General features: G+C 41.1%; 1 protein-coding gene across 4 annotated transcripts in view; it reads left to right on the top strand.

Annotated features, from left to right (window-relative positions):
* The window catches only part of GTF2A1 (general transcription factor IIA subunit 1), a 176,465-nt gene extending 159,050 nt beyond the window's left edge, over nt 1-17,415 (top strand). For 2 of the 4 annotated variants that reach the window (XM_078660000.1, XM_078659998.1), the window contains one exon: nt 14,407-17,415. In XM_078660000.1, coding sequence (XP_078516126.1) covers nt 14,407-14,514 — 108 coding nt within the window. In that variant the 3' untranslated portion in view covers nt 14,515-17,415. The remainder of the gene's footprint in view (nt 1-14,406) is intronic. The other 2 variants (XM_078659999.1, XM_078660001.1) reach the window with 2 other exon arrangements.
* The last annotated feature ends 2,155 nt before the right edge of the window (nt 17,416-19,570 follow it).

The raw sequence follows: 19,570 nt of genomic DNA, 5'->3' as shown, positions 1-19,570 counted from the left end.
TGGCTAAAAAAAAGTGGCACTTGTATGCAAATTGGGGCAGCTTTGAACTTGTACTAACAGGCTGTTTAAGTGTTTTGCAAGCTAAGGGGGTGCTAGAGAGCCCCTGGCAACTTGGCTGCATTTTAGTGCTGCTCTATCGGACTGGAGAAGAAATCCATCCTAATCCTGCCATTCTGCACCACAAATGGAGTAAATTAGTCTTGGTGCGCGGGCCCTGAGAAGGTCCAGCCTCGGGCAGTCTTTTGATGCAATCTCCCCGGCCAAACGGAATGGCTGGAATACCAATACCACGCGGCTAGTCAGTACCTCGCCATGGCATAAATAAACAAGTGAACTATGGCATTATTATGGCAGTGGAATAAGAGAAAAGGAGGTGTCCGCCGAATTGCTATCAGCGAATGCAGCGACTGTCTGTCATCGAAGGACCCGCCGGCACGGAGTGAGTGAGATGCGTGGGTGAATGAAAGCTGTCCCAGGGAAGTGCGCGGATCGCCGTACCTTGTGAACCGGCAAGCTGGATTTGAAGAACGGCTGGGAGCAGCGGCTGGTCGGCACCTGAGGAAGTATACCGAAGAACAACTGGTGGCCCACGGGTGCGGTAGCAGAAACTCCAAGCCACCAGTGATTGACTCGAGGGGGCAGGGTTGGGGTGAAGCTGTCTAGGCACATTTGCTGTGCTCGAGCTCTGAGGATGTAGGCCTCCCAGGTGGTTGCACTGAAGAGCTAACGTGGAAACATTTAGGGGCTCACTGCGCCTGAAGCAGTGGACTGCCCCACTCGTAGACAAAGCTGTACGAGTAAGACGCCCATAATGCTGCAGTAGAGCTCTGCGCTACAGGATCTATGTCCGGGGCTGCAGATTGCCTCCAGTATACTGAAGGATAATGAAGCCATATTGGCAGGGTGGCCCACAGTCTGTCGATTGGTGGACTTGTACTAAAACTGGCTCCAAGTAACAGGACCGTGCCTGCTCACAAACACTTCAGACAAGGTAAGTCAGAAGGCTGCAACTGCTAATAAATTACTGATCTGCTGCAGGGGGCTGATTACATGCGGAGATATCTGAAGTTATACTGAACCGTAGGTGCAAGCTGACACAGGCATTGGGGACTGCTTGCCGAGACACACAGATTGACTTTTGGGGCCAAGGAGATACAAGTGAAAGCGCCACTGAAATACAGACATGTGGTAAACAGATAAAAGCCAAACACGACTCTCATTCAAGCCAAACAAACATTGGACGCACGGCTGTGAAAGTGACGCTGCCGTGAAAGTAACTGTAAAAGTGTAATGAACCACGAGGAGACAGGAAAGTCAGATGTTGCCCGTGCTCGTAACAGCGCGTGTAACCGCACGCTCTAGGCCGCACAAAAAGCTGTGGTCAGCTATTTGAAGCCCACTCACTAAAAGTCTCACCAGAGCAGCGCATGCGCTGGCTCGGTCGAGACCTTAAAAGCACCCTAAAGCGGGTATTTTTAGCTCTTATCTCTGCATACTTAAAACTGCACATATAAATAGGAAGTACTTTTAAATGTGTTCTAGAACTACATTAATGATCCATGGCTAATATTTAAAGGAAACCAACAGAAGTCATGTTACAAATTAATGCATACAATTTTATTGATAGCCCTATTTTGCATCACAGCCAAGCCAACACAGACTCTTTAACAACCAATGGCAGATATATTTTTCTCTTGGAAACCCCACTCATGATATGCCTTTTCACGAAATGCATCCTCCCTCTTTGGAAATAAAATAGAAATGTAAGGAATATGCTAAGTGGGGACCCAAGGGGTACTGGAACCAGTGAAAAGAAAAAAACAAAGTAGCACTTTCCGACTCCAACCACTAGATGGCGGGATATCCACTAGAAAAAGCAAAAAAAAAAAATTAAATGGCTAACGCAAGAGGAGCCCTTCAAACACAATCTGGTTCTTTTCATCATTCCACATATCGTGGAGGATCTGAAGCAACCTCCACTAACACATCTACCTCTTATAACGAGACAAAAAATCAAGCGTCCTCTCCTGGATTTAGGACCCATTAGGTGTTATTAAAAGACCCCTCAAGCACCAACACCTACTCCGCTGTAATCGGGGGTCGTAGCACAACCAGGTGGCACTCGGCCACCTGGTTCAGACCCCGATGAAGCACGACACCAACCAGGTTGGTGTGTGAGGGGTCTTTTAATAACACCTAATGTGTCCTAAATCCAGGCCACAAAACAGTGACTAAGATAATCACATACACATAGTGGGCCAGTCCACATTGTTTCAACATATGTAAAGCAGCTACATGGACTACACCACATACATTTACAAAACATTGTGTTGATGTTATAGCACCACAACAAGCAAATGTTGGTGAAGCAGTACTACGTACATTTCAAACAAATGCACCGGGCACAAGTTAGTCACCGCTTACAAGGATAATTTTTAGTCTATGCCAAGCATGTGGATCTACAGCCACACATGCCATCAAACAGTGAGTGTTACTTGTAAAATATGATGTATATAAATGCAAAGAGCACATTATTACATGGTAATCTACACAGGATACTTTTCTTTCACACTACTGTAACCCACCAAGCGGAAAACAATCTAACAATGGAGTTGATGACCATGCGTTCTACAAGCAGGAAGATTCCCTGTACCTTGTGGCTCGAAATAAATCTGCACACTTCCGATCCCAACACTAGATGGCAGTCTTATGCTAAGGATGCAGAATCTAGAGTACTACATGCCACAAATAGCAAATAGATGCATACAGGGTAAGTAACATTCACCATATATGTGTGTGTGTGTGTGTGTTTGTGTGTGTGTGTGTGTGTATAGATTTTTTTTAAGGGTTTTTGCTTACCTGTGATACACTTACATTTTCATTGCAAAGGCATATGCGTAATAATGCCTTGCATGGCAATAGCATGTGTGGTTCTGTTATACATCCTGTTGGAACCTAATGTTGTCAGGTCACCTAGGGTAGCCTGGCCTAGGGCAAGACATTTAACAATTAGAGGCACATGTGTGAAGGTTGCAAATCACCCAGCAGTAACTCAATGCAATTCCACGTTAAAAACGACACTACACCAAAAGATTGGAAAAATATGGATTGCTTTATAAAAATAGATTGGCTTTTCTCTTTCTTTTTCACACCATAATTTCTCCTGTTATTTCTTTTCACTCTTACAGTTAGTCATCACATTTCACAGTTAAATTACATTTCCTTTGTCAATCACATTTGGTTTCGGTCTTAAACTCTCTCTTACAGCTTTTTATCAGTATTACTCAACATGGCTTAGAGCAAATAGAACTTTGAGCAATTTATCTCTTTTCAGTTTCCCCAATTGGTCATCAGCATTTCAACAATCAGAATGTAGGTGACAAATCAAAATTCCACTGAAGACCCTGTTGTTTGGGTACCCACGCAGTACACTGGGAAACTGGAAACAGGCAGGCTCTGTCAAACCTAATCCAAGGAACCACCTACTCTGTCTACCAATAGGGGATTTCCTGCTGACATCCACTCATTGGCTGGCTCTATTGCTTGGTCAGGGACAGTGTCTACCTCCCAGTGGCTCCGGACTTCCTAAGTAACTCACGCTCATCAGCTTGTGAGCAACGTTAGATAAAACAGATTTATTGGTCTCTTGGGCTACACCCCAGCTCAGGAGTCAGGAAATCTGAATGTCACCTTGTGTCTGAGATCTGCTCCAGGGACTCCGTCACACCACTTTCCCTGAACCCTGCCGCCTGATAGGAAATATTCGTCCTTCTCTGGGACTTCACCCAGACAGGACGCTTACTTCTTTAATCTTCCCCGCTCCTCTTGTAGGGCACAGGAGAACTTCCGCGCTCCTCACCAGGCCCGTCTCTCTCACGCTGCTGGGCCGCCCGCCAGTCTTTCCAGCTCCGCTCCTCACCAGTTTAGACGGACACCCAGCGCGCCTCTAGGCCTGCGCAGCTCACGGAACGCCTCCGCTCCTCACCAGCCGCCTACCAGCACTAGGCATGCGCGGCCCTGAGACGGCGCTTCGCCTCACGGTAATCACCTCGTACCTCACTGGGCCTGTGCAGCATACAGGACGACTTCACTCCTCCGGAGCCGCCCGCCTTCACACGCTGGTCACCGCTTCGCGCTACTCAGCATGCGCAAAGACCAGCGACTCTGATCTCCTTCTCCAGCCCAGCAGCTCCGCCAAAATTCCTTGCCTCTGCCTCACAGAGTCTCCGACCGGTGCAGGGAGATTCACTGCCACTTCTCGGGGAGAACGGTAAGGCAAATCAAAGGGAGAGAATTTTACTCAGTCCACAGTGAGGCTTAAGGCTAGCAGGGGCCCGAGGATACCAACAAGGGGGGGGGGGGGGCAACTGAAATCTGAGCTGCCTCACTCAGATAACAAGGTCCCATCAGAGGGTTTAGTTAGAGGCAAAGGGGGAAACGTCTACCAGAAGAGGCTGTCAAACTTTCTGTGCAACTAACTTCTCTCTGTGCGTCCACCTCCCCTCACCACCACCTTACTCCTCTCACTCTCTAACTACACAAAATGGCTTCCTGACCCCTACCCTTATATAGCCTGTCCACACAGGGTCCAGTAGGGTCCAGAAGGTTCTGGAAGGCCCCAATGTTAGTCTATGAGGCCATTCCAGGGAATGGCAGTTGTGACAGTTGGCAGCCACCATTTTGTGACTCCAAGTGAATTCCTGTCAGGAAAGGCATCTAGGCCTGGGATGAAAAACTATGAGGGCAAAAGAGCACCTATCCCCCAGACTAACACCATAAAAACCTAGTGGCACAAAAAGATACAACGGTGTGAGGGGCAAAAAGGGGACAAAATAAATAATAAATTGGAGGGACTACGCAAAGGGCCAGACAGGTCTAACACATCCAATGGCAGGAGTATGCAGAGCATGTGGATCTACAGCACTACACATCACAAACTAATACAGGGTTAATATGAAATTCCTATTCGTTCCAGGATGTGATGTCACTATTGTGTTGGTTCTGTCTGATTGGCAATCTTAGCATCTTGTGGTATCATTGAAACTCTTCCTTTTTGATTATGAAAATAAAACGTTCTGTCCATGAACACCTCCATTTTAGAATACTCGCTGTTGCCATGGATAGTCTAGATTGGTGGTAAACACTGCACCTGTCCTAAATGCAACAGTTAAGTGCAAGCTGCACATGGAATTTGTTCAGTATAAATTGCTGGATAGCTGCTTGTACAGTGTTCGCCCACAATAAGGATGATAGGTCACTTTCAGATTTGATTATAAATCATAAAATGTCATCAGTGTTGGTACATCTTTGAATATTCCTGCCTGCGATCGCAAAATAATTGGAAATAAAAGTCTTACATTCCGATTTAAAAAATATAGACCATTTCAGCACCATCCTTAACTTTGCTGATTTGCATCTCTATGAGAAACAAGGTACCTCACTAATGCATGCTGAAGGAGACTAAATCAAATACTGTCCATTTAAAGAGCTAGCAGCTTCTTTCTCCCACAATGCCTTTTACTGGCTGCGCCACACGCTGAATTCTGGTTAGCTTGAAAAGGAGCCCATGAGTCTGTCAAACTTTCTTTTTTCTGGGTCTTGACCTCCGAACTTAATTTTCTTCGTTTGACATCTTTGAAACATTTACACCCTTTGTTACGTATTTATGGTTAAATTTTCTGACCATATATGCTGGTATAATGCCTTCACATATGGAAAGACTGCTCTCTGTAACCCACACAGTGTTTGTGTATTTGGGGAGAACTGCTTGCCATCATCGCATTAATTAAAGGATTGTGAATTCTGCAAATATATACATAGACATTACATGATAGATGTTGGAGGCCCTTGGTGCTCAAGGAGGGAAGAAAGAAAGAAGGAAGAAAGGCCAACCATAGAGTGGGACTTTTCCACTATGGCCTGGCCCTCGAACTCTAGACTCCCACAGATTTGTAATTGCTTCAGACCTCATTTGCATCATTACAGACCTCCATTCAAAGTAAGGTAGCACCCTGTTTGTCTCTTTTCTCAAAGCAAAAGCACACTTATGAAAACTAAAATGGGTGTTTCAAGCCAGTGGTGAGTTTGTTTCAGAAGCTTTATTGTGTTTTATTATGTGCTTAAACAGACACACACTTAACTATTTACACTGGACGTGAATGCTTTTCAATATTGTCTAATTTTACAAAAAGTAATGAAGTCACAATTTGGCATGATCGCTGTACCATTGTTACCACCCCCTGCAAATAAAAAGTGAGATGCTACCCTTCTCCTGCTGCCCTGTATTTGAAGAGGCCATATTAATGGCACCCCCAAAACAGTGCTTAATTTAATGGGTAGTTCTCAAGTTTAGGTGGAAAGCAGCCCCTGTTAGAGCACTCAACACCAGCGACACTCTAGATCTGCTCACCTCAAATGTCTGTTTTTCTATCAAAGTTTTTAAGCATAGGATTAGCACAGTGCTATCCACGCCGAGATAGAAAATGACAAAAGTCTTTTGCAATTTATACAGCAAAGTCTTCTTTTTTGCGTAATTTATGCGTCACTCTATGCCTGAAAGGGTTTTGTTTTGACTTAATACTGGGTGCTCCCTTGTGTCTGGACAAAGCTATACCTCTCTTAAGAGCTCTAATTAGAGCGAAACACTGTGTCAGGGGTTGTTTTTACTCATTTCAGGTTGGCTTGAGTTGGTATTTCACTAAATCAAAGCTGTAATATTGTGCCTGGAGTGATAAATGGCTTTTGTAATTTTACAGCTCGGCAAGGACAGCACTGTACTAGTCCTATGCTTAAAGACTTTGCTGTATAAATTGCAAAAGACTTTGTCATTTTCTACGTCGGCGTGGATAGCACTGTGCTAATCCTATGCTTAAAAACTTTGATAGAAAAACACATTTGAGGTGAGCAGATCTAGAGTGTCGCTGGTGTTGAGTGCTCGAACAGGGGCTGTTTTCCACCTAAACTTGAGAACTACCCATAGTTCTCCCCTTCTTTTTTGCATAATTTATGCGTCACTCTATGCTTGAAAGGGTTTTGTTTTGATATATATATATATATATATATTCACTGAAAAAAACCATAGGTTATAGACCATATATAGTTAGGAATTAGCATTTAGAAAACCTTATTTTACTCACACAAAACCATTGAAATTCCATATATAGTTAGTTGCACTAACTATATATCGCGCACCCGCAATCCACTGCTGATGATGTCACATATTACATCATTCATGACATGGTCAGTGACATCACTGATGACCTCACTGATGACATAATCTAGTGTCTGTGTGTTTTTGTAAAGTTTAAATACGTTTTACATATTGAAGAATGACTGGATGGATGGAAGACTGAATGTGTGTGTGGCTGGCTGGGAGGTGTGTGACGCTGTGCATATCAATGTGTACTTGTATCAGTGATTGTATAAGAGAGTAAGTATGTGTTAGTATATGTGTGAAAAGTATGGTGTTCTGTGTTTAACTGTATAGATGAGGAAATCGAAGTGTGATTGATTCTTCACAGGACTGACTAGGTGTATGAGTGCATATGATAGTGTTCTAATAACTGACTGTATGTATGAGTAATTGTATGGGTGAATGAGTGAATGTGTGTAGACGTACGAATCAGTGAGTGCGTATGTAGTACCTGGTATTGGTGTGTCATGATGTCATCAGTGATGTCATTTGAGATGTCATCAGTGATGTCATTTCAGATGTCATCAGTGATGTCACTGAAGTATGGTGTTCTGTGTTTAACTGTATAGATGAAGAAATGGAAGTGTGATTGATTCTTTACAGGACTGACTTGGTGTGTGAGTAACTCCATGGATGAGTGGCAGTGTGTGACTGTCTGCATAGGTGTATGAGTGCATATGATAGTGTTGTAATAATGAGTGACTGTATGTATGAGTGATTGTATGGGTGAATGAGTGAATGTGTGTGTAGACGTAGGAATCAGTGAGTGCGTATGTAGTAACTGGTATTGGTGTGTCATGATGTCATCAGTGATGTCATTTGAGATGTCATTTAAGATGTCATCAGTGATGTCATTTAAGATGTCATCAGTGATGTCATCAGTGATGTCATCAGTGATGTCACTGACCATGTCATGAATGATGTAATATGTGACATCATCAGCAGTGGATTGCGGGTGCGCGATATATAGTTAGTGCAACTAACTATATATGGAATTTCAATGGTTTTGTGTGAGTAAAATAAGGTTTTCTAAATGCTAATTCCTAACTATATATGGTCTATAACCTATGGTTTTTTCAGTGAATTTCATTGGTTTTTTAACAGCTAATATCTGTAGCTGTAAAATGTATTCTTCTTTAAATCCCAAAATATATTTTATATGTTTATTAATTTTTTTTTAAAATATTTTTTTTTTCTTCGTTCCCGCTTCGCGAATCGGGAAGCTTCCCGTTAGCTGACCTTGATGCCGCGAAATAGACCGCGAGCCGGTAAACGTTTCTTTACCGCAACTGCCGCGTTAGAAAACAACATCGTGACGCCTCCCGTCCGCATGACGTTTCGCGTTGTCGCGTGATACGTCATATGACGTGCTACGTTATCGAACTGGTACGCTTACCGAGTCGCAAAGCACAAGTTTCTGGAAGCTAACCGGGAGGCCCTGCAAAGCGCTTAACGTAAACACAGCAGGTCATGTGACTTGGTAATAACACTTTTCATTGGTTCATTTCACTTTTGGTTTCCTAATGATGTAAGACTAGGTCATATAATCTAAAATGAACACTTTTCATTGGTTGAGAACTATTGTTTTTCCCAAATGATGAAAATCCCTCCTTCTTTCCTCACTCTGACTTTCATCATTGTGAGAGAAAGACCCTTTGTTACCAGTGAGCAATGGCTTCTTTAGTAGCTTCAGCTGGTGCTTCCCCACCACCTCCACCACATCCAAGGAAGAGTGGACCACCTGCTCAAGTTATAATTCAGCAAGAAGAGGAAGAAGAGGAACAGGACGACGAGCACGAAGAGAGGCACTTTTTGCCTGAGGTGCCCAGGACGTCTCACCGGAAAAAGTAAATGCAAGATACGTAACTTGCCTTATATGTCAAGATAGACTGTCCAGAGGGACCGACAAAAAATACAGTTTCGGAAACTACACAATGCATCGCCATATGACTAGGTGGCATCCTAACAACTACAGTGCTGCACAGTTTCGTAACGACCTAGATAATCTCCCTATTATGGCCAGAAGATCTGTTGTACCGGAAGTAACGGGACCAGAGGGCAGGGAGATGGTGCCAAATATTCAAACGAGATTTCATGAAGTAAAACACGTCTGCGTACATTGCAATGGATTCATTTGCTACGGAGAAAGAAGCATCACTCTGATCAACAGAGCTATTGACTATCATATGCAAGTTTGTACGAAACGCCCCAAATAATAAATACTTTTTTTTGTTTTGTTGCTCCTGTTGAGCCCTTTACAATGAATCGTTTTCATTGCCCCCTGCAAGAAAAACCCAAAAAAATATAAAACTGTTCAGAAAAATTTAAAAAAAGTAAAAAAATGTTCAGAAAAATAATAAAAAAATATAAAACAAAAACAATAAAAAAAAAGTTCTTTTCAGAACTACCTCCCAGTTATTAAAAAATTGGTACAATATTTGGAACTGTGCCAACCTCTATTTCTCGTAGTTCGCTTCCCAGTTCGCTCGCCGGTACGCGAACCGGAAGTGAACCAAAAATTTTTTTTTTAAAAAAGAACAGTAAGTATAAGGGAAGGAAACAGACACTTATGTTAAAAGAAAGACAGCTATAGGGGAGTGAACTAGAGATACTATTACCCGTAATCCACTGCTGATGATGTCACATATTACATCATTCATGACATGCTCAGTGACATCAGCAGAGGATTGCGGGTTTTTTGGCAACGTGCCTTATCCACGGTTTAATAACGCTGCCTTTTGCTTTATATAAGTTTTCAAATTGTATGAAATATATACCAATAGGTCGTTATGAACCTTTAGGTAGTGCTTTTCTTCATGAGGTCTGGTCGCTTCCATACACATACAGATGTTTCAAAGATGATCAAGAAGTTTATCTGAATGGAGAGGAATGCACTGAGACGCCAGATCATTCACTAATGTGTAGGCACATACAGTTACACGGTTCATGCAACAAACACCGACCAAATATGGCTTGCGTGTTGCAAGGCACGCCAGTTCCTGCTATCATCCCCACGTTCAAGTTGTTGGAAAATGGTAGTTATTTGATGCTCAATAATGAAGATTGTTCTGGGTTAATTAAAAGTATTCCTTTTATCGTAACAGTAAGTGAACGGGTTATTTGCTGCAGAAATGTTCTATTTCCTCCCACACATGAACATAGGGAGTTTTCAATCTGGCCACAAATACCAACCTTGGGAGCAGATTTCAACGGCATGGCAAGAATAAGAGCTCTTTTGTCTCAGAGAGAGGTGGCCTTGAGTTCGGCCCGTGAAACTTTCGTGCTTCACATAGCGAACACCCGTACAGAGGTGCAGACCCTTTTCAATACAGATTCGCCTTTCCATTTCAGCAAGATGGTTTGGACTATCTTTAACGCGTCCTCCACAAAGGGCCTGGCGCACTTTTTTAAAGTTGTTACCAGTGGTCTCGTGACTTCATTTGAGAAAATCTTTGGAGTCATCCCTGCTTTCTTTCATTCTATTTTTTTCCACTGTGCTTCGTGGATTCCCATTTTTACTTGCATTACCAGCGGACGCTCTTGTGCTTTTTTACATTTTTAAATATGGATGTCCCTCCTGTGCAAGCTCCCGCCCTGCAGCTGCTGACACTGTTCCGCAATCGCATGCTAGAATATTATGGCACAATGCCGTTGGCGATATTAAGCACGGCATATGGATTATCTTTTCGATTCTCCTACTTCACCTGTGTCCAGCCTGTATTTCACTGCCTGACCTGTGATTTCGATTGGGCCATTGATTTGTGTCTCTGCGGACCGGTTTCTCCTGACGTCGACTTTAATCAGCTGATGACTCCTATCATTACTCACGAGTTGGTTTGTCCTGGCGAAAGGATTATGGCTGTGGCATTGATGCATGGACTAATTGGTCCCTGGAATTTACTGGCGGCAACACAGTCTTTCTTGGAACAGAGCTTTCTTGAAAACCCACCGAGCTGTCCTCTGATGGTGATAGAGGATCCGGTGCTGGGAGAGCACGTATGTTCTTTTCCGCTTTTAAATTGGATGGCTGAACTCTTTTCGGATGAAGACGGTGACTTCCTATTGGAGGCTGTTGCAGCTTATTTTGCATACACAGTTATGTCATAGACCTTTTTCATGTTTGATATGCTGAGTACTAGCATTTCATTGACAATTCATTGACTTATTTGTCAAGTTTTTATTATTTAGCTTGCCTATTGGCTTAAGACTCGATAAAGTACTTGGCTGTTTTATTTTTCTTTAGCATTAAATTTTCCTAGTTTTTAATGTTTTACCTTGCGGACCGTCCACATATAAAGTTGCAATCTGCTCTCATGAGATGGCACTTCTATTATCTTATTCAGTTCGTTTCCGGATCATGGGGAGGTGTCATCTAGGTCCTGGATATCTTTACACCGTGTTAAGTTAGCATGGGCTCATTACCGGTTTAAACGCCATTTTTCCTTTTTTGCAACTTCTGCACACGACACTTAGTTGTTGCTTTAGCTTTCAACCTAGTAGTTCATCGTGGTTTACATGAGAATAATATGTTATTCCTCTACTATCTGCTTTGCTTGTTAAACTATATCTGTACAGCGAGTGCTGAAGTTTCAAGAACAACACGATACAGAATTGTTATGAGGTCTGATCTCCACGACTTCATACTCATAACATAAGTGCAGCTTCTGCCAATTCTGGGCATGAGGCGGGTTTTATATTGCTTTGCCGAACACACATACACAACAGTTGATGCGGTTCACATGAAGAGAGAGCTGGTGTATGCTGATGTGATTCCTTCAAATCTAAGACACTAAAGTATGGGCACGCCCTAAACCAACACAAACAGACCTTCTTAGCAAATAATATAATATGTGTATTAGGGAGGGTGAGATATAAGCGGCCGTGGAGGGAGTTACGGTGGGGCAGGGAGGCGGGGAGGGGGAGGGGCAGGGTGGAGCCCTCTCCACCCTGCCCCTCCCCCTCCCCGCCTCCCTGCCCCACCGTAACTCCCTCCACAGCCCGTGGCTGCTTATAAGTGTTGCTAACTCTTATTCATTTACAGCATGTTAACATACTGTCACCATTCGCTTTTTATGTACTAGTAACTATGCTGGTAATTTTGCTACTGATAATATGTGTACTTGTATTATCTAAGATACTACGCCTGAGAAGACGGCATTAGTAAATAAACATTTCAAATACACATGTGTTCTTCTTAACTCCATGTTCTGGTTTCTAAGAAATATATAACGACCGACTGTTCATGAGTTCCACGTATCCTGAGGTACTATAAGTTCATATTCTGGATTGTCTAAACATTGAGAGTTTGTTATATCCAATGTGACACTGTACCTAGCTTGCTAAGGGGTTTTTGATTACTAAGGTGAGTTTTGGGGCACCCTAATTCGCCGAGGTTCCAATCCTCTGTCCACAGTTCTGTGTGAGAACAGAAACCCTGCGACAGGGGCACCCCCGACCCTTGCTGGAGCTTCATCACACTTGCGATACAACTCCAGCAATGCGCCACCTTTACGGCACAGATACATCACGCATCTGTGCTGTTTTTGCCCCATGATGCGCCGCATTGTAAATGCAGCACACCATAGGTGACGGAACAGCGGCACAGAATGACTAACACATCCCTGGTGATGCGCCAGTCATCATAAAGCTATCCCTATGCTTCTTATCTTGTTAGAGATGAACCGCCATATGTATCATCAAAGTTTTTTGCATTTCCTAAATAGCGAACTTTAAGGAATAAATAGCGATTCTTTACCATTCCTAGTTTGCGATGAGCTATTTGCTAATTACAAATTACCCATTCATTTCCTTCATTTCCATAAGGCGGTTGGACTCACTTTTAGCTCGAACGGCTGAATGGATTTCCACGAAACTTGGCAAAATTGTAGGGACTGGTAGCCCGATGTGCCTTTGCTATGTCTCAAGATATATGCTCCAGTGGTTTTTACGAAAATTAACTTTGAAAAATATATATTGGGCTACATTGGCCTATATATATGTTGGAGCCCAAATGTAGCCCAATGTAGCCCAATGTAGCCCAATGAAGCCCAATGTAGCCCAATGTAGACCAAAGATGGCCGCCAGAGACAAAAAAAACAAATGTAGCCCAAATATCAGCCAGATGTAGCCCAACTATAGCCCAGTGACAGAATGACCAATCAGCTTCGCAAACCTCCGTTACGCGAAGCAGAGCGCTGTTACAGATATATATCTTTTTTTGAACGTTAATTTCTCAAAATCCACTGGAGCACATATATTGAGACCTAGCAAAGGCACATCGGGCTACCAGTCCCTAATATTTTACCAAGTTTCGTGCAAATCCATTCAGCCGTTTTATTATTATTATTTATTTTATTTGCCCCGCGGGGCCCTTTTAAAACCTCCACATCAAACCTAGGGGGTCAGCGAGGATCTACTATGCCCCCTTATGGTCATTTGCCCCTTCGCTTTGGCCTCCTTGTCTCTCGATCCTACCGAGAGACAAGATGGCGGCCGCTACGGACTGTTTGGAATGTTTACAGACGCCGGAGAACCAATCAGCTTCGCTTCACAAAGCTTCGTTGCGCGAAAAGTACGCGAACCGGAGCGCTGCCCGGTCCGCTGTTACAGATATATATCTTTTTTTAAACGTTAATTTCTCAAAATCCACTGTAGCACATATATTGAGACCTACAAAAGGCACATCGGGCTACCAGTCCCTACAATTTTGCCAAGTTTCGTGCAAATCCATTCAGCCGTTCGGGCTAAAAGTGAGGCCAACCGCCCTATGGAAAACTCAATGTTAAAAACACGTTTTGGGACCCCCCTTTTTTCTCGACCCCCCCCTGGACGAACCCCACCCCAATTTTCAGGGGCTGCTCAGAAACAGAATGTGCCATTTTCCTGAAAATTTCAGCCAATTCCGTCCACAAACGCCAAAGTTATTTGACATAGAATTTTCAAAAATCCCATAGAGAAAAAATCCTAACTATATATACCTGCTGGCGACCGCCAGTAGGTAATATATATATATATATATATATATATATATATATATATATATATACACACACAAATGAAGCACTACCCCTACAGCTTTACAAATGCCTTTGACAATAGTAGTTAATGACTTAACATTTAATTTAAGGGGAGGAAACGGAGATTGTTCTGGTTAACCTGAAAAAAAAATTATTTCTATTCCTTGAGTAGCTAATTCTTTTGTTCTTCTTCTTTAGATCCATAGGAGTAAAAACAAGTGGAAATTTCACCTAAAGGATGGCATCATGAACCTTAATGGAAGAGATTATGTATTTTCCAAAGCAGTTGGAGACGCAGAATGGTGAAATTGTTTTCAAAACATGTCGACAAAGTCACAACACAAACTCGAACAGGAAGAAAGCAGTATGGGGTCTCTAATGCACATCTCAGCCAATGCGAGGTGTTTTTTTTACAACTATAAAAAACTGAAGACACCCCTGTGTTCGGCAACAAAAGCTTGGAATTGTTCTACAAACACTAGTGCTGAACTGACAAGCCACAATGAAGAGAGCATCTAGTGTTCATTTGGATGACTAGTTTTTTGTGTTCAGTCTCCTCACAGATGGTGATTACAGCACCTAAATTAAAGAATGCTTCTCGCTGCCACCATAGCCACCTTTGGCATATGGTAAACTTTACAACTCAAATTGTGGAGTCTGGTCTACTGTCTTCATAGCAACTATCTTTGCTTCTGTATGCATCTTTTTTGCCCCATTTGCTCTTTTTTACGCAGCAAAGATGCATCTTTTTTTAATATTCATTCTTTTTACTGGAGGGACACTATTTGAACATTGAGTTGTTTCATATTTTTTAAATGAGATTTATAATATATTGTAGGCTGCTGAGTTTTCCATGTTCTTTGGAGGGAGGGAGGGGTTGAAGGGATAGGCATATTGAGGAAAGTAATCTGAATGATTAAGTCACTTGGTTGTTGACAAGACAACTCGCTGTTTAAATACTAAACCAACAAGTTTGTCCTTATTCAATGGAGGTTTAGTGACTTTATAATTTAAAGTGGTTCGTGTTGAACTTGTCACTGCCCTGGTAGGTATCGCTTGAAATAATGGTGCCATGTGTTGGATACATTAAACCTTTTAAAGGTTGGAGGAGGAGTAGGTAGTGAGGATGGGGTGGTTAAAATACTTTTTACTACCCTGAGGACCGCCAAGGGGGTGTGGGCTTGTATGGAGGGGTTATCTGTCCAATGCAAGTCTTGCATGTTTCATAATCCAGTATTTTTAATTTGTGTGGTGTCTATCAGATTGGACTCTAATATTTGATGAAAAAAACGTATGTTCTTACAATATCCATGCCATACATGTTATGGCAGCAGGCAAACCATCCTAGTTGAAGCCTCCCAGATTGCACATTTTAGAATAAAAAACAGGACCCGCCTATTTGATCTATAGAGATGCCTTTTTTGAGACTGGAGTAACTGTAATTTTAGCATTTTATTTATGCCAAAATGTTTGCTTTGTTTTCCACAAATACCCATATCTTTTATTTAGGTCCACGAAATTAAAGGCTATGGCTAGACTAGAGCTGCTGATGTGCTGCTGCATGGCAGTGAGAGACTTTCAATCCTCCGACTCTCCTTTGCTTCTTTTCCCATCCATAGAAAAAATTATTAGGCTCTACAGTATTTCTGGCTTAAACTCTTTAACTGGCAGCAGTGGCAGGTTCCAGGAACTCTGAGCAGGGGAACATATTTTGCACAAGCTATGGGTCAGACGCAGAATTCAAATCCAAGAGTCTATAAAATTAACTTTGATTTACATGTAACAGGAAAATTGATATTTACAAACATGCTCCTGTAGCTACATCATAAATGATGTGAGGAATATTCCCCTTTCTAGTGGAAAGCAATGTCCGCACACTTGAGTATTTAAAATTACCTAAAGTGTTGCTTGCTGTAGGAGACAAAACAATTTACAGCACCTGTAAATGTTCACTTATGTTTTTCACTATTCCCTCTTTGAGCTTTTTAACATACTGAATGGATTCTAGTAAGCTTAGATGTACTTTTCTTCTTCTTTTTTCAGCTGTAAGGGCATTTGCTTACCCCACATTCTGTTCATGCTTTTCTACTGCTCACATCTGTGTTCTGTATTGTTTTAGACTGTAACTGTCACGAAAACCGGTTCCGTGGATTTGTTCTTTTAGTGTACTTACTGCCTTTCAAATTATTTTATCCTTATGTCCTCTTTAGAAACAACTGAGGTAAATCTATACTAATAAAGGATGGACCCAGAGGTTTATTTGAAAGACCATGATAAATGGGTAACTGAAGAAGTTCTGCAAGCACCTAACACTTGATCTAATTATCAAAAGGAAATAATAATGACTTTGCATTTCAAATTGGATTTTCCTCCTTTATAGTCTGCTTCCCCCAAAAATCCAACACATGACAAACATTCTTGCATGTTAGATATTGTGCTTCATAATGTAAAGTATTTAACATTTCAGTTAACAATGAAAGTCACTCGCTCATGAAAAATTAATAACCAGGTAAATAATTTCATCGAAACTGCTAGAAATGTGTAGTCTGTCCAGTCAGTGGTGTGTTGTTATGCATCTGGCCATCCTACTCTGTTTTATCTAATAGCAAATGCAAATTTTAAAGATTTTGTTCTCCAAGATATTATCTTGAGTTACACGTGAGCCTTCATAAAACAGCTCTGCACAAGGTTTTAAAGCATTGTTCATTAGCCCTTTTAACAGTTTTCACAAAAATGTTGGAGTCCCCATTGATGGATACTGAAAAGCTCTGCACATTTTTGTCAATAGCATCTGCTTATCCAGTTGGTTTGCAATTACACCATTTGTTAGATTGTATTTGCTAATGTGCTTTCCGTTCTTAGATCATCAATATTTGAATTACTTTACCCACATTAATCTTCTCAGTAGTTCTGGTCTGCAAACAGTTTTGGATCTCTTTAAATGTCATTTTGTCATGTGGGATCTTTTATTGCATTGAAAGCTCACTTTGAAAGTAAGACAGTGTAGTATAATTTCACTATGGATGGCCTCGGCACTCGTATAACACAAGTACAGCTTTTTTTTAAAATCCTTTTCTGAATGTTGCTTGCTGCTTCAGCCAAATACTTATTTTGCTTGAATACTGTTTGCACAAGGCACTGAATTTTTGGAAGTTTTCTGTTATTTGTATATATTTTTTTAAATAAAAGAAGCTTACAGCTAAAGAACTTTGACTGCATCTGCCCTGTAATCTCCAAGCACATTACCTCAGCCTGGCATTAAAAGGTACACCTATGCCCTTTTAATTTTTATACATAGGCTCTCTTGTGCAAAGAAGTAATGTGAACGGTTGAATGAGAGAACACGGTTTCTTACAGTTGATCCATCAAATTTCACTACAGTTCATAGCAATCTGTTAATTGAGTAGGCTAACCAGATCTGGGTTTTAGATTACTTAAACAGTTCCATTATTCCTGAGCTCAGTCTCTCGCACAAGAGATTTACAACTGTACCAAGATACAAAACCAAAATAACCCAACACCAGTAGTAGTCTACCAAGTGGTCCATATTTTTAATCGGACAATAAGTTTTTTTTTCTTCAATTTACGATTTTGCCACTCCTAGCTAATTTTAAATTGCAGCCTTGTCTAGTGAGGTCTACTACACATTTATCACCTTTAGGTACCTTCAAGCTGATCACCATGGTGAAGCTACCCTCTAGGTAAATGTCTCTTCAAGATCTATATGGGACATGAATTAAAATGTCTTGTAGAATTAATTTTATCAGGCATTTATGTTTCAATTTCCTATAAAAGTAGCTTGTGTACTCTCACAATCATTCTTGAGCTAATTCCTGTTTGTATAGTTTTATGAAGATGAAGGCAGATTTGAATGTGGGAGATTAAATTCTTGTAGTTTGTTTTGCAGTTAAAACGTTTTAATGGCCTCTCGCCTAAACTTGTTTGAATGAGGCGATATTAAGCAGCAGTAGAATTTTCCCTTCTCCTTTAACCCTTTGAAACCTGTTACATATTTTGTTAGTTTACTGAAATTCAGTTAATTTTGTTCATAATTTCCATGAATCCTGAGAAAATTATGGTTCACTAGTAATGTATTGAATCTTGCCTGTGAGCTTAAGGACAGTCAAACAAATCTGATCTTTTATTTTTGTAAATTATATTTTTTTTTACATAGACGAGTCTAAATATTCACATGCCCACTGTGTAGGAACTGCTGTTTGAAAAAGGGCATCAGAACACTGTACTTTAGACTTTTAACATCCTACTCAATTGAGTGGCTGGTCTGCAAGATTTCCTGCTTTAACATTTGCTTAATTTAAGTTTACGGTGCTTTACTGTAGTTCACAATTTTCATTACTGTTCATCGGTTTGTGCTTTTTGTCTGACTTGACCCTTTATTTCTCGCTTAAGATTTGATGTAATCCATGTATTTATTTGCATTTTACTATTTTTGAAAGAACATGCTCATTGGTTCATACTACTTTCTTCATTTTTCATCTCGTCCTTTCACTAATATATATATTTTTTTCTTGACTATAAAAATAATTTAGTTAATTTTCACACTTGTGATACTACCAAAATATTATCTACCTAGCACTGAATCAGCAGGCAAGATAATTGTAACTTAAGGGTCTTGTCAAAGACTGAGAAAGGCATGTGATAATGAATAATTTATTGTATAACTGTATTCTAAAAAAAATGTTTTACACCAGAAAACAACAGTAGGCCTCTTTTATTAGCCAGGGCTACATTGACTAGTGGTTAGACCTAAAACTAAAAGCCTCCTGATAAGATCACCTAAAATCTTCACTCAGTTTCAACATGTACTGCAGCTGTAGTGTAGAAGCTCTGTTTATCAGTATACCATCTTATTCGAGTAAACGCTCATGCTTCCTTTTGTGCAAAAGCAAGGCAGTGAACATTGGAGTCAATGTTGGGTTTTTGATGACATCCAAGCATAATCCTAATTAGGTACCCCTTGTAATGTTGTCTTAACAGTTTGCAGTGTTTGTGAAACAACACCTGCCAAATTGGGATATTCTCAATGTTACTCTAACAATATTGTCAACTGTTAAATGATTTTAGGTGAGGATCTGTTTGCTTTTTACTGCAATTGCCTCTACTATGCATAGTGCTTTAGGTGGTGAGGACAAAGTGTTAATTATCTTTGAATTCACCTTTTACTTAACGTGCCTTTTGCTGCATTTTGTCTTTTTGCAAAATATAATTTACAGCAATTCAATTTATGTGAAAACCTAAATTGTAGTGTACTCCTACATACAGATATCTGGTTGCTGGCCCGATACCATGGTTACACAGTGTTTTAGATTTTGAAGTTTTGCTGTGTTCTGTGAGCATGCCT

The sequence above is a fragment of the Lissotriton helveticus genome, chromosome 9 (genome assembly GCF_964261635.1).
Source record: "Lissotriton helveticus chromosome 9, aLisHel1.1, whole genome shotgun sequence".
Lineage (NCBI taxonomy): Eukaryota > Metazoa > Chordata > Amphibia > Caudata > Salamandridae > Lissotriton > Lissotriton helveticus.
This window is presented reverse-complemented; position numbering and strand designations above follow the sequence as displayed.